Raw genomic sequence first — 22782 nt, 5'->3', positions numbered from 1 at the left:
CCTCTAAAATAACAATTTGAGAGGAGGCGAACTTGCACTCCTAATACACTTTGATTAAGACCTACTTGGCACTAGGCCGTTAATACAAGGGCTAATCCCATGCTAAAGAGGTGACTTAAGAAAAGAACAATTTGTTTTACATTAACGAAAAATAGGTTGAGAAAATAAGTTCACCTCAAGACAATGTGAGTGGGAGCTCGAGAGGGTTAGCACTCTCTATCCCAATATGTCGTTTTAAAAGAGAATATATGAAAGGAGTAGTTACATTTTAGGAAAAGGTTACATGGCTGAACGCTTAGAACCCGCCCCGAAAGTTAAACTGCTGAGCTAGCAAGGAAAGAAGTTATTAATCGGCCATTACCTTGTGTTGAACGGCTGGAGAAGAAAGAGGCGCTTCCCGCCCCCTGCTATGTACTTAACACACTGAAAGATGGAACAGAAGTGGCCTAGAGACCCAAAAATCAGCAGTTTAAATACTCTCGCGGAAGTTTCTAGGCGTTAGGGGAAAGAAAACACCCTCCCACAAACTCTTTATTGGATAGGACCCCGCAACAGATTCAAGTTGGGGGAAGATACATCTGATTGGATAGAAATTAATTTAAGAAATTCGGGATTGGTTAGGTTCAACACAAGGGGAAAGAAGGGGTGAATATTGCCAACTTAAACAATGACTGAAAGAAATTTAACAAAGAACAAACTCTTGAAATTAAATTTTCTCCAAAAAACAGTTCTTTCACTTCGCACTAGAGTGCACCGTTGTTGATCTTCAGTAGTGTCCTCTAGAAGAGAAAGTTCACACTTCTAACTACAAGTGAAACAAAAACACATCAATGACACAGTTCAAAAACTCAAAATTTTCCACGTGGTGACATCTTCTGAGAAGGTAGAAAATTAATACTGTCAATAAAGTTCGGACTTCCTCCAGCAGAGGAGTTTCAACAGGCGCACATTTTAAATTAGCGGAGTGGAGGTGTACCGCCCGGTACAATTATTATTATTATTATTATTATTATTATTATTATTATTATTATTATTATTATTATTATTATTACTACTACTTCAAGTTTCTTATTCCGTTTACCTTCCAGGGTTGACTTTTCCCTCGGACTCAGCGAGGGATCCTACCTCTACCGTCTCAAGGACAGTGTCCTGGAACGTGAGACATTTGGTCGGAGATAAAACTGGGGAGAAATACCTAGACAAAAGAGTGGCATTGGGTGGCTATATTTCTAGAAAACAGATCTCAGAGAATTAGAGTAGGTGAAGCTTTATCTGACCCTGTAATAATTAACAGGGGAATTCCTCAAGGCAATATTATTGGACCTTTATGTTTTCTTATATATATATAAATGATATGAGTAAAGAAGTGGAATCAGAGATAAGGCTTTTTGCGGATGATGTCATTTGTATAGTGTAATGAATCACAAGGCTGTGAGCAACTGCAAAATGACCTCGATAATGTTGTGAGATGGACAGTACGCAATGGTATGATGATAAACGGGGATAAAAGTCAGGTTCTGAGTTTCACAAATAGGAAAAGTCCTCTCAATTTTAATTACTGCGTTGATGGGGTGAAAGTTCCTTATGGGAATCATTGTAAGTATCTAGGTGTTAATATAAGGAAAGATCTTCATTGGAGTAATCACATAAGTGGGATTGTAAACGAAAGGTACAGATCTCTGCACATGGTAATGAGGGTGTTTAGGGGTTGTAGTAAGGATGTAAAGGAGAGGGCTTATAAGTCCCTGGTAAGACCCCAACTAGAGTATGGTTCCTGTATATGAGACCCTCACAAGGATTACTTGATTCATGAACTGGAAACAGTCCAAAGAAAAGCAGCTTGGTTTGTTCTGGGTGATTTCCGACAAAAGAGTAGCGCTACAAAAATGTTGCAAAGTTTGGGCTGGGAAGACTAGGGCGAAAGGAGACGAGCTGCTCGACTAAGCGGTATGTTCCGAGCTGTCAGTGGAGAGATGGCGTGGAATGACATTAGTAGACGAGCAAGTTTAAGTGGTATCTTTAAAAGTAGGAAAGATGAAGATAAAGTTGGAATTCAAGAAGAGTTATTGGGGTAAATATTCGTTTAGAGGAAGAGGCGTTAGTGATTGGAATAACTTACCAAGGGAGATGTTTAATAAATTACCAATTTCTTTGAAATCATTTAAGAAAAGGCTAGGAATACAACAGATAGGGAATCTGCCACCTGGGCGACTGCTCTAAGTGCAGATCAGTAGTGACTAAATGCCTATACCTCGCCTAGGCGGCCTCTCTTGCTATACTGAACAGAGGCCTTGTGGAGGGATGGGAAGATTGGAAGGGATAGACAAGGAAGAGGGAAGGAAGCGGCCGTGTTCATAAGTTAGGTAGCATCCCGGCATTTGCGTGGAGAAAAAGTGGGAAACAACGGAAGACCACTTCGAGGATGGCTGAGGTAGGAATCGAACTCCCCTCTACTCAGTTGACGTCCTGAGGTTGACTGGACCCCGTTCCAGTCCTCATACCACTTTTCAAATTTCGTGGCAGAGCCGGGAATCGAAGCCGGACCTCCGGGAGTGTTAGCTAATCTCACTAACCACTACACTACAACACACCACAGAGACGGACATTATTATTATTATTATTATTATTATTATTATTATTATTATTATCCGGCTCCTTGGCAGAGTGGTAAGCGAAATAGCCTTCCGTTCATAGGGCCCTGGGTTCAACGCCTGGCCGGCCAGGCCGAGTATTTTAGCCGCGTTCGGTTAATGCCTCTTGCTTGGCGGCTAGGTGTTTGTGATCGTCTTCATGTACGTACAAAGTATCACACTAGCGACCGCCACAGAACACAATAGCGAATACATCAGTCCACGTTGATTTGGCGTCAAGAAGCGCAACCGGCCCCACAGCTGGACTTAATCCACGTTAGTGCGGACCCCAGATCATTGAGAAAATGGCCAGGAAAGAAATATTACTGTATTATTATTTCTTTTATGTTTTCACTACTTGTTTAACGTTGCATTAACTCATCGAGGGTTTTCTGCAACGGAAGGATGGGAAAGGGCTAGGAGTGGGAAGGTAGCGGCCGAGGCCTTAATTAAGGTACAGCCCCAGCTATTGAGTGTTTCCGCAGTGGTTTCTAGTGTAGCGTGTTGCGTTTATATGAAGGGAAGTGTATTGAGACGAGCGTAAACGCCCAGTCCCCGAGCCAAAGGATATATCATACGCAGTTAAAATCCTAGGCCAGGCCACGAATCAAACCCGGGGCTGTCCGAACCAAGAAACAGTACGCTGGCCACTCAGCCAAGGAAATGGACAAATCTGACACCATCTTAACGTCTTCCTGAAATTGGAGCGTGGAAAGCCAGGGAAGAAAGACATTTAGAATAGCCGGGGTTAGAAACCTGTATCCTTGGACACCACAGTGGAATTTGGGTTTACACACTCGGTCACGCAGTTGAAGGTGTTCCACGGTAATGCCTTTATAGTTAGAACACCTGTGAATTCGGTTTAATTCTTTGACATTTTTATTATTACTGCGTGACATTTAAGCTCGTAATAGTACTCTATCGGCTGTTGAAGGTATTTAGAGACTCCGAAGAACGAGAACTTGTCCTCAGGAGGATGCATTAGCGTGTCATTAAATCTCTCATTGCAACACTCTTAAAAAGTCAACCAACTGTATTGTACGTACTGTAGCAACTGCAGAATTACGCCCACAGCACTGAGCACAAGAGGCAAGCGCCTAGCCACTATACAGTCGACTACACCTAAATTTAATGGGGTTAAGAAGGATAACTTTTGGCACATTTTTTTCTAGTTGTTAATGAAGCCAGTATAAAACTTCCACACTTTTCAGACTTAGCGGTTTAACGTTGTTCTAAATGAGATAAGTTTTCAAGGACAGCTTTCTTGCCCTTCTGTTGTTACGATGGTATATTGAGACATCCACTGCAACCCTGGCCACACCCCTATAATCCATGTTGTATGTATGTATGTATGTTGGGTAATCAGCCCGAAGGCTGGTTTGATCCTCTGCAGCTTCGCCAACAGCTGTCATAAATAGCCTAGGCGTCACTGAAGAGGCGTACTAGGGAAACGAGGAGTGAGGTAGTTTCCCGTTGCTTTCCTCACCGGGCCAGCAGTTGCTCTTACATATCAGTCTGCCAAGCCCACTGAAATGTATGCACCAACTGACCCTATGAGCGATATTTTCACACCATTCATAACAGGGACTGGCTGCATAAGGAATGGTATTACCAGCATCACTCATACCTCAGTCACTTTCATATTGTCAAAGCCAAGGATGAGACTGTGACAGGTCAATGAAAGTAACAAATTTGATATAGCCCATACCAGAAGACATAGTGCACTGTAAACACTACATCTCGCCAGCAAAGGCAAATAATCCATGTTATAAGACTGTATTTAAACACACATTCACCCACAGAAGTGGAATGCACTTGGAGAATCTTGATCAACAGCTCTGCATTCTTAGCATGTATGAAGTTTTCTTTGATGACCCGTGTCGATGTGATGTTCATATAAGCCGTTAAATGTTTAATTAATTGGGACTAGGATTGATAAATAAACGGCGTAGGCTACATGAGATAACATTCTGCCTTCTTCGTTCTTGATCACCATTAGCTCCTTCCCTCTTCACCATAAGCAGCGCCTCCTCTAAGTTTTTGAATTTCTTCCTCAGTATTTCTATCTCTTCCTTGTTACTCTCCACTTTCACCTTTAGCTCTTTCATCTCCTCTTTGATGCACTGCTTTATACCCTTTGACTACTCCTTTAACAACTACCTTTCTTGTTCCGTTTGGCATGCCTCTTCCACCACCTCCTTTATCGCCTCAGTTCCTTCCCATCCAAGAGAGCCCACTGGGCCTGGAACTGGATTCATCTCCACACCCCCTATTGACAGCAACACTGCCACCGCCACAGCCACAAGCAGCGCTGTCAACATCCCCTCTTTCACATACTTCCTCTTCTTCCTCTTTACTCTTCCATCTGCTCTGCCAACTTCCTATCGCAGCCCTATTTCCCCATTCCTTAGCACTCACTCAGTACATCCGTACTCTCTGCTTCCTCAATCAAGACTGACATGAGATAACATATTGAAGTGGAAATGGAAGAACCACAGAATACTACTCCTAGGACGGCCAAGAGTGGGGGAAATATCGGAGTTGGAAGAAAACATTTAAGGCAACGCATTACGAGTTTCGCGTAAATTGATTGAAAACCTTGAATTGCGCCAAGTGGTTACAGTAACATTAGCAATAGGGCCTACCAGGCCGAGGTGGTAAAAGCGTGCCCTGTTCCGTGTCAGGAAGTCGAAAAGTGAAGAAACGAGATTGCCACTTCTGGAGCGACACATGACTCTGAGGGTCACTCAGCCTGCGCCAAAAATAAGTACCAGATTAATTACTGGGGCCAAAGGTGGCCGCGCATAGAATTAACTACTCTAACCCACTTAGTGACAAGGTTACGAATAGTGAAAACATTCACGTTTCACTCCTCCAAGGGCCTCCATGAAGTGTATGGAGATGGCTTTGCTATTAATAATAATATTAATAATTATTCCGACTGCAGTACCTACTGGGTGGATTAAGTAGATCAGTAGTTGCTGTTGCCGGTCCCAAGCCCGGGGAAATGAGGAGGGTTGGCTCAATGCCGTAAAGTGACAGCCAGAAAACATCTTGAGGCAACCTCTAAGGCTTAATACCTTAGTTGTAACATTGAGCTTGATCACAATCAATCTCCTCAACACCTTCAACCTATTAGCATGACGTCATTTTTCAACGATGCACCTACCCCAGGCACTAGTAGACATACTTGTTTTTCTCGGTCATCGGACTCTGGGGGACCGAGAGCATTATGCGGGAATGTATCGGAGCTTCCCAAATCTCTTCGCCCAAAATGTAAGACTTTCACTGGTAGTCTAAACACCAACACACTTCGGAAAACTGGGAAGTTAAAGCAATTAACAGACATGTTAGACAACTTAAACATCGAAACCAGAAACCAGATTCACGGATGAAAATCATTTTGACTCAGGAAATTATAGAATTTACAAAGGTAAGCCAGCCATCCCCCTTTATAAGAAACCATTACAATTTGGCACTGGATTCGCTGTAAGAAAAACATAATTAACTCAATACTTAACGTTTCTTCACCTTCTGAAAGAATTTCAACATTATGCATTAAATCAGGAAACAAAGCTTATACATCGATTAATGCGCATGCTCCCACCAATAACTATAATTGAAAAGATTCACAAATGATGGAAGACTTCTGGAAATTGCTAGAAGAAATTACAGCCACAATTCCAAAAAATCACATAAAAGATCTTTTAGGAGATTTTAATCCCAAAATTAGTAGATAAAAAAATCAGGACCATTGTAGGGATTATACCCAGCGCACAATAGGACTAGTAAAAATGGAGAAAGATTAATTGACTTTTGCACACATTTGGATCCCAGATTAATGTCAACACATTTCCAGGCGCTTCCACACAAGAAAAAAAGCTGGTGATGCCCAAATTTTCAGTTGGGAGAATTTCAAATGGATCATGTGGCTATTTCCAAGAACAATCAAAAAGAAATTATGAATGTTAAAGTTAAAAAAGGAATCATTGACTCTGACCACGATCTATCCTTAAGCAACGTAAACTTTCAACCAAACAAGTCCAAACCAAGAATAACAAAAACCCTGCGCCTCGATCCGGAATTTCTTAAACAGAACACCAGTACATTCATTAAAAGTATCCCTACTCACAATCCTTCGAACTGGGTAGCACTCAAAGACATACTTTTGAAGATTTCTCAATATGTTGGCACACCACCCAGGAAACGCAAACATAGGTGATAGAATGAAACCTGCGACAAAGCCATAATCTTTAGAATTAAAGCCTGGCAGAAATGGAATTCTCATAAAACTGAACTAACCTGGCGGGAATTCACCAAAATACAGAAACAAACATAAAAAATCATCAGGTCTGAGAAACGCAAATATGATCACTACAGATTGGCAGAAATTGAACGAGATTTTACAAAAACAATACACATAACTTCCACAAAACTTTCCGAGAAGAATTATCAGGCACCTGGTCTTTGCTTCAAACGCCGGGATGGAACATTATAAAGGAATAATCAAGAAAATTGCAAACTTCTAGCAGTGTATTTCAAGGATATTTTAAACTGTGAATCCCCTAAAGAACAAGTCACCTTTGAAACACCCCCATCTAATCAAGATTCAGAACCCCCAACATTGGAAGAAGTCAAAGAAATAATCCATGGTCTGGAAAATAACAAAGCCCCAGCGGAAGATGGCATAATTGTCGAAATGCTGAAGATAGGAGGTGAGAGTGTAGCCCGGAAAATCCACTCGATTCTTGACATGACAACATCTGGATCACTGAAGAAATCTCTGAAGATTAGAAATGTGTTCTAATCCATCCACTACACAAGAAAGGGAATAAAACCAACATCAATAATTATAGAGGAATTAGCATGATACCAGTTGCTTACAATTTTTTTTCTAAAGCCCTGCTCACTAAACTTGAGAAACAGACCATCTAATTGGTGAATACCAGGTAGATTTTCGAAAAGGAAGATCTTGTATAGAACAAATCCTTAATCTTTAAACTATCCTACAAATAAGCAAAACCAGACAAACTGACATCACTATTGTAATTTTCAAAAAAACATATGACTCTATAGACCGTTAAACACTTTTCAATACTCTAGAAGAATTTCAAGTGGATAAAAAACAAGGGCATTAATCAGACAAACATTAACTGGCACTTCTTCAAAAAGTTAAATACTAGACGAAATACCTGAGCCTTCTACTATTAACACAAGGAGACGGATTATCACCGTTACTGTCCGGCTCCATGGCTAAATGGTTAGCGTGCTGGCCTTTGGTCACAGGGGTCCCGGGTTCGATTCTCGGTAGGGCCGGGAATTTTAACCATCATTGGTTAATTTCGCTGACAGGAGGGCTGGGTGTATGTGTCGTCTTCATCATCATTTCATCTTCATCATGACGCGCAGGTCGCTTACGGGAGTCAAATCAAAAGATTTGCATCTGGCGAGCCGAACATGTCCTCGGATACTCCCGGCACTAAAAACGCCATACGCCACTTCATCTCCGTTACTGTTCAATCTCGTACTTGAGAAAGTAATCAGGACCTGGGAAAAGGAAATTAAAGGAATAACCCTTGGCAGACTACTTAAAGATAGAATTCACTTGCACTGCCTGGCCTTTGCGGATGACAATAACAATTCTTTCCAATAACAGGCAAGAAGCAATTCATTCCATTGAAAAATGACATAAATTGCCATCAAAACGGGACTTCAAATCTCGTATGAGAAAATTCAATACATGGAAGGAGCTTCACGATATTTAGATGGACAACATATTATAACTAAATTCGGCAAAATCTTTCAGGTGAACCAATTCAGATATTTAGGAGAAATTATTCAGCCCTCTGGTTTAAACCGCGAAGCAAATAAAGAAAGAATTTCCAAGTTACAGAAAGCTAACAGGATCACTTGAACAGGTATAACAAAAAAAGCAATATCTTGGAAAGCAAAACTTAGATACAGTAATACAGTAATCAAACCTGAAGCGTTATATGCTTCAGAAACCTTAATCATTGGTGGCGGGTCTCAAACCAAAGACATAGAGAAACAGGAATGGAAAATTTTAAGAAAAAATTTGGTTCAGTTTGTATAGAAGGAATATGGAGCAAAAAATCATCCCAGGATATATATTGTCACACTTTTCGGAAAAGACGACTGAAATTTTATGGACACATTATCAGAATGAACAGTAACAGACTAACTAAATGAATTCTCAACCTGGCCCTTTCATCTAAAACGAAGAAGAGCTGGTTTCGGGAAATTGAAACAGATCTCCAGGAAATCAACATCTCGGAAGACATTATACAGGACAGATGTAAATTCAGAACCAAAATCGACAATCACCAGTTTGAAGACAAACCCAACACCAGAGCCGCTATAACTTGGACAGAAGAACGAAGGAAGAAGCTCAGCGAGAGGATGAAGAGATTTTGGGAGGAGAAGAAGGCCAACACATCAGCTAAGGTGGTTCAATCGAGCTCTTAAGTAGGGCATACGGTGCAAATAATAATAATAATAATAATAATAATAATAATAATAATAATAATAATAATAATAATAATAATAATACCGAGCTCGATAGCTGTAGTCGCTTAAGTGCGGCCAGTATCCAGTATTCGGGAGATAGTGGGTTCGAACCCCACTGTCGGCAGCCCTAAAGATGGTTTTCCGTGGTTTCCCATTTTCACACCAGGAAAATGCTGGGGCTGTACCTTAATTAAGGCCACGGCCGCTTCCTTTCCATTCCTAGGCCTTTCCTATCCCATCGTCGCCATAAGGCCTATGTGTGTCGGTGCGACGTAAAGCAATTTGCAAAATAATAATAATAATAATAATAATAATAATAATAATAATAATAATAATGCCTCAGTTACCATTTGCAGGAATTTTACTTTGATTACATTTAGGCTTCCTCTACATCAATTTTGACGTTCCATTTTGCTTTAATCCTACTAAATGGCAGAGAATACCGAATCTCTTTTGGGTTGTCTGTGGCCGAATTTTATAATTCATTTTGTCGTGTGAACACCAAATGTGTCACCAGAGATTTTCTACACGTGACATCGTACCTCATGAAGGGTCGAATGCATTATTTTCGGCCTTTCAAAACTTCTACTGCCTCTGCCGGGTTTGAATCCGAAATCCTACCACAGAGAGCTGGTTCAGTACAACCAGAGCACGCGCTCGCTCGTCTGTTTAAACAAGTTATTTTACTAAAGGCAGGGTTCACAGCAAGTTCTATTCATCCCGTACACATAGACACTGTATTAAAGATTATCAGAAAATACAGACAATTTCAAAATGAAGCTCGTAGTTTTATGATGAATCCGAACCACAGGGAGAGGATATTTTACTTCAAAGTTCCCACTTGCACTGTCGGGATTCGGACCATGGCCGAATAGGCGAGAAGGTATTAACATTGATACTAGGCTATCATACCCTCACAACTCATTTTGAGCTTGCCAAGACGACCACTGCCCAGCAACTTGGCTTGGAGATACTGTATGTATGTATGTTGGGTATTCAGCCCGAAGGCTGGTTTGATCCTCCACAGCTCCGCCAATAGCTGTCATAAATAGTCTAGGTGTCACTGAAGAGGCGTACTAGGGAAATGAGGAATGAGGTAGTTTTCCTTTGCTTTCCTCACTGAGCCAGAAGCTGCTATTACCTATCAGTTTGCCAAGCCCACTGAAATGCATGCACCAACCGACTCTATGAGCGATATTTTCACACCATCCACAACATGGACTGGGTGTGGTGAAATAACCGTAACAATTTCCTTAGCCGTATATGTTGGTTTTCATGACCGAGATACTGTAGTTGCCTCTCATATCATAAAACATTTCAGTTGGTCTGACCAGGCTGAGTGAATTCCGGACCAGCCCTCACTCCAGAATTAGAAATCCAACCGGGGTTCTCTGGCACACTAAACTCATACCTGGTAGTAGTATCGGAATACTGTTAACATTTTCCTTCGATGTTGATTTGATATCCAGAGGAGCATGGAAATTTGAACAGGTATGGTCACACCGCGTCATGATTTAATCAGTAAATTTGTCAGTCATTAATCATTGCCCAAAAGGAGTGCGACAGGCTTCGGCAGCCGGCACAATTCCTATCCTCGCCGCTAGATGGAGGCTTCATTCATTCCATTCCTGACCTGGCCGTATCACTGGAAACAGGCTGTGGATTTTCATTTAATTTCGTCAGTATTTTTCAGCGTTGTGTAGGCAACATATCTCGTGAAAATGAAGCGATTGTTACAACTACCTGATGGAATGTGAATCGTGTACATTAGTTTTGGGAAGATGGGGCAATCGCTGTATATCATAGATTAAGGACTTGCTCGATTCATGATGAAAAGTCGTTAATGAAAGAATAAAATAAAATAAAATAAAATAAAATAAAATAAAATAAAATAAAATAAAATAAAATAAAATGTGAGTGAGCGCATGGTACCCTATACGTTCCTAGCAGGTACACTTTCCTCAGAAACAACTTAACCAACAGATATAATGTTTGTTGTGGGTATCACCGGGCGAGTTGGCTGTGCGCGTAGAGGCGCGCGGCTGTGAGCTTGCATCCGGGAGATAGTAGGTTCGAATCCCACTATCGGCAGCCCTGAAAATGGTTTTCCGTGGTTTCCCATTTTCACACCAGGCAAATGCTGGGGCTGTACCTTAATTAAGGCCACGGCCGCTTCCTTCCAACTCCTAGGCCTTTCCTATCCCATCGTCGCCATAAGACCTATCTGTGTCGGTGCGACGTAAAGCCCCTAGCAAAAAAAAAATGTTGTGGGTATCCACAGCATTTATGTCTACATGGGCGGTGAATTATATTTTGATATTAATTTAAATTAAGTCTGATAAAATATTAAATGCGAGGTACACACAATAGCATGCGTTCATTCTTTTTTCAGCGACTATATGATGGAAGCATTTAATCACCAACCGTAGATGGGAGGGGGAGTCCGTAGAGTCTAGATTCCAACCCAAGTTATATAGAAATGAAAATTATAATTTTTGTCATATTTTTAATAATTATGAGTAAATGAGGAAAAGAGGACGATTACTTCGTAGTGCTTTTCATACTGTGTTTAAAGCTATTTACAGATCATGCAATATGTATTACATAATTTAAAAGATCAGAATTTCCTTACAGTAGTCTCGTGATAACCATTTCAAAATGTTTTAGTACATTCCAGTAGTAATAATAATAATAATAATAATAATAATAATAATAATAATAATAATAATAATAATAATGGGTGTGGCCAACGGAGAGCCCTGGTGCAGGTCTTTCGAGTTGACGCCATATAGTCGATCTCCGCCTCTGAGTACATCTATTCTTTCTTTAACAAGTTGCTTTACGTCGCACGGACACAGGTAGGTCTTATGGCGACGACGGGACAAAAAAGGCCTAGGAGTGGGAAGGCAGCAGCCATGGCCTTAATTAAGGTACAGCCCCAGCATTTACTTGGTGTGAAAGTGGGAAACCACGGAAAACGATCTTCAGGGTTGCCGACAGGGGAGTTCGAACTCACTGTCCTCCGAATATTGGCCGCACTTCAGCTACTGCAGTTATTGAGCTCGGTCAGAGTACATCTCAGTATTGCATTAATGCTCTACATGCTGACATTACATTCTTTCTTTTTCTTTTTCTACCGCTTATCCCACACCTGTGGGGTCGCGGGTGCACATTGTGTCGCACATGTGGATTTGGCCCTGTTTTACGGCCGGATGCCCTTCCTGACGCCAACCCTATATGAAGGGATGTAATCACTATTGCGTGTTTCTGTGGTGGTTGGTAGTGTAGTGTGTTGTGTGAATATGAAGAGGAAAGTGTTGGGACAAACACAAACACCCAGTCCCCGGGCTAGAAGAATTAATCAGAGACGATTAAAATCCCCGACCCGGCCGGGAATCGAACCCGGGACCCTCTGAACCGAAGGCCAGTACGCTGACCGTTCGGCCAACGAGTCGGACATGCTGACATTACATACTGTATTTATTTATTTATGTATTTATTTATTTATTTATTTATTGGTTCAAGTGTTAATGATCTATGTACTGAACTCACTCATTCATAACTGACCAATAATAATATTAAATAATAATAATAATAATAATAATAATAATAATAATAATAATAATAATAATAATAATAATAATAGTCGTGGGTTTACGTCCCACTAACAAATTTTACGGCTTTCGGGGAGGCCCATGATGCCACAATTTTGTTCCACCGGAGTTCATTTACATGCCAGTAATTCTGCTGACAAGAGGCTGCCGTCTTTCAGCACCTTCAAATACCATTCGACAAAGCCGTGACCGAAGCTGCCAACTTAAGTCCAGAAGGCAAGCGCTCTACCGTGCGAGTTAATCATCCCGGTGTTATAACTGATCTTTTCTTGAGTGTCTATTTAATATTTAATATAATAAATTTGCAAATCTTTTGACAAACTCAAGTTCAAGTGGCTGTTATTTGTGAGCTTCTCTGTGATCATTTCGTCTTCTTGTTACAGATATTTTTTGTGTTACGGAAGAAGAATGACCACATATCAACTCTTCACGTGGTCCACCATGGAGTGATGCCTATGAGCGTTTGGTTCGGTGTCAAGTTCACGCCAGGTGAGTTATTAGTAGTAATACAGCAAGAAAACTAACACCATAGCTATACAGTACGTGGATGAAAAACCTTGGTATAGAGAAGGAAGCGTCCTTTCGTACAATAACTTAAGTAACAATAATTTCGTATGGCTATTTCTAGCCTTGTGCAGCCTTTGTAAGGTAGACCCTCCGACGTGGGTAGGATACATCTGCCACTGGTAGGAATCTTCGTGTTATTGTAGTGGGGGATAGTGTTGTGTGTGGTGTGTGAGTTGCAGGGATGAACACCCAGTCCCCGAGCCAAGGGAATTAACCATTCAGGTTAAAATCTCCGACCCAGGCGGGAATCGGACCCGGGGCCCTCAGAATTGAATAGCCTGACATTAACGTAAGTAATGGACATAGATGAAATATCCCAGGCTTGTAGGCCGTGACTAATTTGGTATTTTTGCTTCTATTACTGATCTTCAGAGAGAGCAGACCCCTTGAAAATGCTGGATGCAGCTTCCAGTGAAACAATCGGAGCTGAACTACAATTTAACCTGGATCTATAATAATAATAATAATAATAATAATAATAATAATAATAATAATAATAATAATAATAATAATGTTATTTGCTTTACGTCCCACTAACTACTTTAATTTTTTTCGGAGACGCCGAGGTGTCGAAATTTTGTCCTGCAGGAGTTCTCTTATGTGCCAGTAAATCTATCGACACCAGGCTGGTGTATTTGAGCAGCTTCAAATACCATCGGACTGAGCCAGGAGCGAACCTAATAAGCTGCGGTCAGATGTCTAGCGCCTCAACCGTCTGAGCCACTCAGCCTGGCTCGGGAAAGTTCTTGTACAGTATGTACAGCAAGACGTCGGCCGTGAAAGCCTAAGATGTTATTAAGTGGCCTTCAAATAGAAAAATGTAAAAGTTGAAGGTAATAAGAACTCGCATCTCCTGGCGTGAAGTCTTGTACAGGGAGAAATTTCATGTGCATTTATTTGAATGAATTTGTGTAATCACCTGACTGAGTCGAGTACTGGATTATATCTGAAGTAGCTGTGTACAGACCGGGATGGCAGGAGTGGGAGGCTTCGACTAACCCCATGGATCTCACAACGATTGTGACACAGTTTTAAACTTTCACGCAGCGGGCGAGTTGGCCGTGCGGTTAGGGGCGCGCAGCTGTGAGCTTACATCCGGGAGATAGTGGGTTCGAACCCCACTGTCGGCAGCCCTGAAGATGGTTTTCCGTGGTTTCTCATTTTCACACCAGGTACATGCTGGGGCTGTACCTTAATTAAGGCTACGGCCGCTTCCTTCTCACCCCTAGCCCTTTCCTATCCCATCGTCGCCATACGACCTATCTGTGTCGATGCGACGTAAAACAAGTTTAAAAAAAATTACGTGACTGTTAATATGGTGATCATAACGACGGGACCTCCATCTTTCCGTAGAATCCGAACTACTTGGACGTGGCATTTAATATAAAAAAATCTCCCATTCCTTGACCGGGATTCAAACCGCAACCGCCTTGGTGAGAAGCCAGTGATGATGCCACTAGGCTATCACGTTCCACACGCGTTTAAACCTTTTACGACTGTTTTACTTCTGAATAATTTGTGGCTTCGTGAAAGAAAATCATCACTGACGATAGTTCATTGTTACTTTTAATTGTTGTTCAGTAGTTGAATATGATTCTTAGGCAACAGTCACTTTGAACTGTATCGTTATTCTTCCATAGCTCAGTCGTCGGCTTTCCGTTGCCTTTCTCGACTCCAATTGTGCAGGACTCCATATGAATCTATAATTGGACAAATCGGAGACAAGTTTTCATCGGGGATCTCCGTTTTTTTCTGTGAATTTCACAACATAAGCATACAGTGACCATCGTCTCAGGCAGTAGCGGCGCTAATAAGCTCGGGGCCCCCCGTAATAATTGAAAATGGGCCCCTCGTTTCCTGATAAGGAAAGTTACAAGTTTATTTTGTAGTACAAGGTTGTATGTTATTACAATGAACAGCAACGGCGATAATAATAATAATAATAATAATAATAATAATAATAATAATAAGAAGAAGAAGAAGAAGAAGAAGAAGAAGAAGAAGAAGTTACACAATTTAGTTTTCAAATCCCAAGGGGATTAAAATAGTACACTTATATGGTACGAACACACACAAGAAATGCATGTTCCAATTGTAGTAACCAAAGACGCTGACCGTCACAATATTAAGAACTAATCTCGTTCCTGGGACCAAATAATTTACAATTCAATCGTCCATCGTAGGCCTACTTAGCTACACTGACTGCTGAGAGTTATAAACAGGCTAGAACTTGAATACGAAGTATTTCGAGTTTAGATAAGGAGGATGGTTTTGTTATCGCATCTTCGCCGACTACTGGGTTCTCAGAACTGGCTAATTACTTCAAAACCCTTGTTGATTGTTGTGAGTGGCAGCAATGGATGGTTATTATTGGAACAGGCTGGGAAACCCACATTCTTTCAGAAATAACTACTCGTATTGATGAAAGAAGCTCTGCACTACGACGGCCTAAATTTGGAATAAACAAACAAACAAACAAACAAACCCCATGGCACTACAGCCCTTGAAGGGCCTTGGCCCACGAAGCGACCGCTGCTCAGCCCGAAGGCCTGCAGATTACGAGGTGTCGTGTGGTCAGCACGACGAATCCTCTCGGCCGTTATTCTTAGCTTTCGAGACCGGGGCCGCTATCGCACCGTCAGATAGCTCCTCAATTCTAATTACGTACGCTGAGTGGACCTCGAGCCAGCCCTCAGGTCCAGGTAAAAATCCCTGGCCTGGCCGGGAATCGAACCCGGGGCCTCCGGGTAAGAGGCAGGCACGCTACCCCTACACCACGTGGCTGGCAAATTTGGAATAACTCTCTGTAATACAAATAATAGGCCTACTGTGTTGTGTGCTGTAGCTTTATCAGTATGTAAAATCACTTTTCAGCTACTGAATTAAGAAACAGATATGGGCCCTTCACAAGTCATGCCCCTCCCCCCCCCCCCCCCTCTGTGGGGTCAGCGGGGTCCTTGTGGCCGCCACTGGTCCCAAGGACGTGTCACTAGCCTTGCCAGCCGGCCAGAATGTTCCTGGCACATGACTGACACCAGTCCTCCACTGGTGAAGACTTGGCCGCGTGAGATAGAAACACATGGCAGGGCGGCTCCAGAAGCCATTATCATCCCCCAAATTGAGGTGTTGGCCTGAAACTGTCGCATTCGACTAAGTAGTTTATCAGATGCACATTAGCCGGGCTGAGTGGCTCAGACGGTTAAGGCGCTGGCCTTCTAACCCCAACTTGGCAGGTTCGATCCTGGCTCAGTCCGGTGGTATTTGAAGGTGCTCAAATACGACAGCCCCGTGTCGGTAGATTTACTGGCACGTAAAAGAACTCCTGCGGGACTAAATTCCGGCACCTCGGCGTCTCCGAAGACCTTAAAAAGTAGTTAGTGGGACGTAAAGCAAATAACATTATTATTATTATTATTAGATGCACATTATGCAATATGATGATAAGCATGTGATTCCAAAAATGATAACAGAAAGAAAGAAAGAAACTGTTGATCAAAGGAGACGCTAGCTGAAGGGAAAATGTTAGGACTGGCTGGAGATGTGATCTCGCCTTTGTTTTTGCCAACCTTCATTAATGCAGAAGAATCTCTGATAAAAAAAATATAAGTAAACCTGTTTTTACGGATGGTAAAACCCTGTAGAATATCCGGGGTCAAGTTTCAGAAGAGTATAGGCTATTATCGTATCTCACCGTGACTTTTGTGGTCATATAATTTACATGGTTTATAATAGATCGTGGACGCTGTCTGGGATCACATCTGTCGGCGGCAGGCTAGAAAGGACAAGTTTTTTAGCTCTTGGTATATGACCTCTGACATTGGCCATGCAGCCACATTTCACTGGTTTATGGTGCTTCATTGGTGCCCACCTCCTTGGCTGAATGATCAGCGAACCGGCCTTCGTTGCAGAGGGTTCCTGGTTCGATTCTCATTTGGGTGGGGGATTTTAGCTGCGTCTTGTTAATACCTCCAGCTCGGAGTTTGGGTGTCTGTATTCATTTTAATACACATCTTCATTTACATAGAACATATTATAGGATACTACCAAGCACCGCAGAAACACATAAATGTAAATACACCCCCTCCTAACAAGGGTAGTGTCAGGAAGGGCATCCGGCCGTAAAACTGGGATATAGATATATATATATATAGATAGATAGATAGATAGATAGATAGATAGATAGATAGATAGATAGATAGATAATTGGGGAAAGGATTATGAAGAGAAAGGATGGCAGTTACCTTCATGACGGAGAGAATACAGTTGGCCTAAAACCAGTCTACCAGAGTTGTTGTTCAGTATTAACTTTTGCTGGTGTAAGTATTCTAAGGTTTGTGATGCTATTTCCTACAACAACTACTTAACTCTATTCAAAATCCTGCGAAACTCTAGAACTGGCTACTTAACAGTCTCACCTCCCGAGTTCCTAGTTAGAAACTTATGGTAATACGGTTGGGAACAGAGTCAAACAAAAATCAACCTACGTTTCTGAAAGATGTCCTTCCGTAACTGTAGCAGTTGAAAGTCCAACTATTTCGTATTCGATGAAGGCCGAACCTGCAGTCCCTTCTGGACTCGGGCATATGGTACGAATTAGCCGACCAGTCTGGAAAAAGGTCGGCCGAGGAGCTGTAGTGATAGCATGAAGATAATCAAAGAGAACCCATGCTGTATTTGGGTGGACACTATCTTTATGAACATGGAGTTCTATTGCCGCTCCATGAAGACAATAGCAACCCAAATGCAATCAGTGACTCTAACACAACATATGAGATGGTGCTTTATGTTCACTTCTACCTTTTCTGGATAATTTGACCTATCTACACAGTTTCTTAGTTTACCGAGCTCGATAGCTGCAGTCGCTTAAGTGCGGCCAGTATCCAGTATTCGGGAGATAGTGGGTTCGAACCCCACTGTCGGCAGCCCTGAAGATGGTTTTCCGTGGTTTCCCATCTTCACACCAGGCACATGCTGGGGCTGTACCTTAATTAAGGCCACGCCGCTTCCTTCCCAGTCCTAGCCCTTTCCTGTCCCATCGTCGCCATAAGACATATCTGTGTCGGTGCGACGTAAAGCCAATAATAATAATAATAATAATAATAATAATAATAATAATAATAATAATAATAATAATAATAATAATAATAATAATAATAATACAGTTTCTTAGCAATTAGTGCATCTTGTTCAAACCTCGCGATACTGTCGCTAATACTAGACCCTAGATCATTACAATTGATACCACAATATCATATACTAAGTTATCAGATTTTACTGATAAATACTGCGTAAAAGGAAATCATGTTTACTCTGACTTGGTGCCTAAACGAAATGAAATACGAGAACCTCGGTTTACACGCTATCAATTATTATTATTATTATTATTATTATTATTATTATTATTATTATTATTATTATTATTATTATTATTATTATTCTTTCTTTCTTTCTTTCTTTCTTTCTTTCATTCTTTCTTTCCTTCTTAATCCGTTTACCCTCCGGGGTTGGTTTTTCCTTGGGGGTCCCACCTCTGCCACCTCGAAGGCAGTGCCCTGGAGCGTGAGACTTTTGGTCGGGGGATACAATTGGGAAGGAGGATCAGTACCTCTCCCAGGTGGCCTCACCTGCTATGCTGAGCAGGGTCCTTGTGGGGGATGGGAAGATTGGAAGGGGTAGACAAAGAAGAGGGAAGGAAGCGGCCGTGGCCTTAATTTAGGTACCATCCCGGCATTTGTCTGAAGGAGAAGTGGGAAACCACAGAAAACTACTTCGAGGATGGCTGAGGAAGGAATCAAACCCCCCCCCCCCTCTATTCAGTTGACCTCCCGAGGCTGAGTGGACCCCGTTCCAGCCCTCGTACCATTTTTCAAATTTCGTGGCAGAGCAGGGAATCGAACCTGAGCCTCCGGGGATGTCGGCTAATTACACTAATCACTACACCATAGAAGCGGACTATTATTATTATTATTATTATTATTATTATTATTATTATTATTATTATTAACAAATACTTTACCATTGAAAGATCTCTCGGTGAAAACATCGGCCTACGGCGGTATAGTAAAATTATATGAAATCATAAACGGCACACAAAACACGTAGAACAAAAACTGTAATAAAAAATTAAGCGAAAACCATTATGAGAAATAATTTCAAAAGAAGAAATTACATAGGCCTAAAGAGAGAACATTTTTAAAATGCATATAATATGTATGCATGTCTACCGCTTAGTTCCGTTTCTTGTTACGGGGTCGGAGATTTGATGAAATGAAATTGTATGGCATGCTTTTATGGCCGGATGCTTTTCTTGATGCCAACCTCAGTTGAGGAGCTAATGAATATGAAGTGAATGATGCTGAATCAAATTGGGTAAGGAAGTGGAAGGAATCGGCTGCAGGAACTGTCCCAGCATTTGCGTCGAAATGAAAATCGAAAACAACCGAAAACTATTCTCAGAACAGCCGGCGGTGGGGTTCGAACCCTGTCGTCTCCCGAGTGCAGAGCTTGGCCCCGTAGCCGCAGCGCGTTAACACGGGTGACCACTCCGCTGGGTACATACAATACGTTTATTTTTTCAGTTCATTGGGGTCGGCGCTTGATATTGATTTCGACGAATTTTACGACTGGACGCCCTTCCTGACGGCAATCCTATGCATGCAGAGGGATGTATTCGCTGCTGCGTGCTCCTCTGGTGGTTGGTACTGTAGTGTTTTGTATGTGCATGAAGCAAGAGTACTGAGACAGACACAAATACCCAGTCCCCGAGCCAGAGAAATTAACCATACGCAGTTAAACTCCCCAGGCCATCTGAACCGAAGGTCAGAACGCTGACTATTCAGCCAAGGAGCCAGACAACTTCTAACTCTGTTATTTAACATGATATGCCGGGCTGAGCAGCTCGGACGGTAGAAGCGCTCTTGTTAAATGTATGTGATACAACAGGAAACAATTCTACAATCATTACACATTCATACGTAAATCTTCTACTTTTATCACCCTCTGGTTGGGTCGCGGGCGCAGACTATGTTGAAAATGTGGGTTTAGCCCAGTTTTATGGCGGGATGCCCTTGCTGATCCAACGCTATTTGATGGGATGTAATAACTATTGCGTGTTTCTGTGAGGGTTGGTAGTGTAGTGTAATGTGTGAATATAAAGAGACATGTATTAGGGAAAGGGGAAATGACCAGACGTGATTAGAGTGCCCTACACGAACGAAAACTGAACCCACGACCCTCTGAAGTGAAGAACTCAGCCGCGGGGGGGGGGGGGGCGGACTACAAGTTAAATCACCGAGCGAGTGGCTGTGGAGTGTGGTATACATAGCTGTCAGCTTATATTTTGCAGATAGTGGGGTTCGAACCCCATTGTCGGCAGCCCCAACATTTGCCTGGTGTGAAAATAGGAAACCACGGAAAACCATCTTCAGGGCTTCCGATAGTGGGATTCGAACCCACTATTTCCCGGATGCAAGCTCACAGCCGCGCCTCCCTAACCGCACAGCCAACTCGCCCGGTGTATGACGTATTTACGCACTCCTACAGAAAAAGGCATTTAAGACAATGAAAATTGTTCCCATGGACTGCATATCTATATTTGACTTGGCGGCGTCTTAAGGAAAATCATAGAAAGGAAGAGAATTGTCAGATACGTGGTACTAGGATTAGGCTGTCGAAATATTAGGTATTTTTCGTTCATGATAATAACGACGGTGCCTGTTGCGCGCCAGAGTAGGCCACCCATTCTACTGTGCAGCATGTACTGTGCTTGCAGCAAATTCAAACCGTACTGGACAGGAGTAGGCGCTGTTCATCCTACAAACGACCAGCCATTTGTAACTATAATTAATTGGAACTGTTGTTCTCACGAAATATTTTCCTTATAATAATAATAATAATAATAATAATAATAATAATAATAATAATAATAATAATAATAATAATAATAATAATAATAATAATAAATATTTTACGTCCCACTATCTACGTAGGTACTTTTATCGTTTTAAGAGTCATCGAGGTGCCGGAATTTTGTTCCGCAGGAGTTCGTTTACATGCCAGTAAATCTACCGACATGAGGCTGGCGTATTTGAGCACTTGAACTACTACCGAACCGAACCGAACCGAACCGGAATCGAACCACCAACTTGGGTTCAGAAGACCAGCGCTCTGCATACTGAGCCACTCAGTCTAGATTCATTGTTCTAAAATAAACAGCAATCACGGTATAGACCTCCATACGTCTAACTTCATTCATATGAAATAGATTCGTTGCCAAACGTCATTCAGTCATCTATTAAGTCAGCTGCTTCTGACCTCATTCTGTCATTGTCGTCACAACAATGAAGGTCACTTGGATGACTCCTCTTCAAGGTAACAGTTGTAATTGATCGTTTCCAGCATAAGAGTTATGTATTGTATAACGTAATGAGGAACGGTGAAGAACATTAGCCGTGTCTCTTTCTTACGAAGCAGCTTACTCATTTCACGCCATTTCTCCCAGCAGCGTTATTTCCAACATAAAGGCGTTTGATTGCTGTTTACGATATTGCAGGCGACCGAGACAAGAATTATGCCTAGTCTATACCTGTTACTTTGTCATCTTTGCTTTCGCGTGGAGTACAACTACTCGGGAAGCCAATGACCTTCATATTCTCAGATGTGCTGTTCAGAGGATTTATATTCATATTTATTCATGTTTTTGACCTTGACAGTAGGTATTTCATTGTAGCATACATTACCGCCAGCGTGTCGAAAGGTTAACGTTGTAGCTTCAAGGGATTTAAATGTTATTTTGTGGTCTGGGAAGAGCTGGATGCAACCTCAGCAAAAAACAACTAAGAAATATATTTAAAATTCTTTTTTTTGCTAGGGGCTTTACGTCGCACCGACACAGATAGGTCTTATGGCGACGATGGGATAGGAAAGGCATAGGAGTTGGAAGGAAGCGGCCGTGGCCTTAATTAAGGTACAGCCCCAGCATTTGCCTGGTGTGAAAATGGGAAACCACGGAAAACCATCTTCAGGGCTGCCGATAGTGGGATTCGAACCTACTATCTCCCGGATGCAAGCTCACAGCCGCGCGCCTCTACGCGCACGGCCAACTCGCCCGGTATATTTAAAATTAATCCAAGCACTCCTATTCCCAATTTTAGACTACTGTGATACGGGACCAGTCAATATAAATGCCGAACAAGCTGAGCGACTTCAACTCTTGCATACGATATGCCTTCCATCTACGATATGACGCTCATGTTATAACATATTTTAAAACACCGGGATGGCTATGCATAAATAAACGAAGGAATTTTCACCTAATGATATTTGTTTACCAGCTACTTTCAATGAACACTCATACTTACCTATCTTCTAATGTTTCACTTCCTCTCATACATTCAAATCTGCCTGCCAAAAGTTTTTCTTGGGCACATAATATTGAATAGTGT

The 22782-nt window shown here is 41.8% G+C and overlaps 1 protein-coding gene across 4 annotated transcripts in view; it reads left to right on the top strand.

Moving 5' to 3' along the window:
* LOC136864149 (very long chain fatty acid elongase AAEL008004) overlaps window positions 1–22782 on the top strand; it is a 288445-nt gene that overhangs the window by 212848 nt on the left and 52815 nt on the right. For all 4 annotated transcript variants that reach the window (XM_067140791.2, XM_067140792.2, XM_067140788.2 and 1 more), the window contains one exon: window positions 13156–13261. In XM_067140791.2, the coding sequence (XP_066996892.1) occupies window positions 13156–13261 (106 nt within the window). The remainder of the gene's footprint in view (window positions 1–13155; window positions 13262–22782) is intronic.

The sequence above is a fragment of the Anabrus simplex genome, chromosome 2 (assembly GCF_040414725.1).
Source record: "Anabrus simplex isolate iqAnaSimp1 chromosome 2, ASM4041472v1, whole genome shotgun sequence".
NCBI classification, from domain to species: Eukaryota; Metazoa; Arthropoda; class Insecta; order Orthoptera; family Tettigoniidae; genus Anabrus; species Anabrus simplex.
This window is presented reverse-complemented; position numbering and strand designations above follow the sequence as displayed.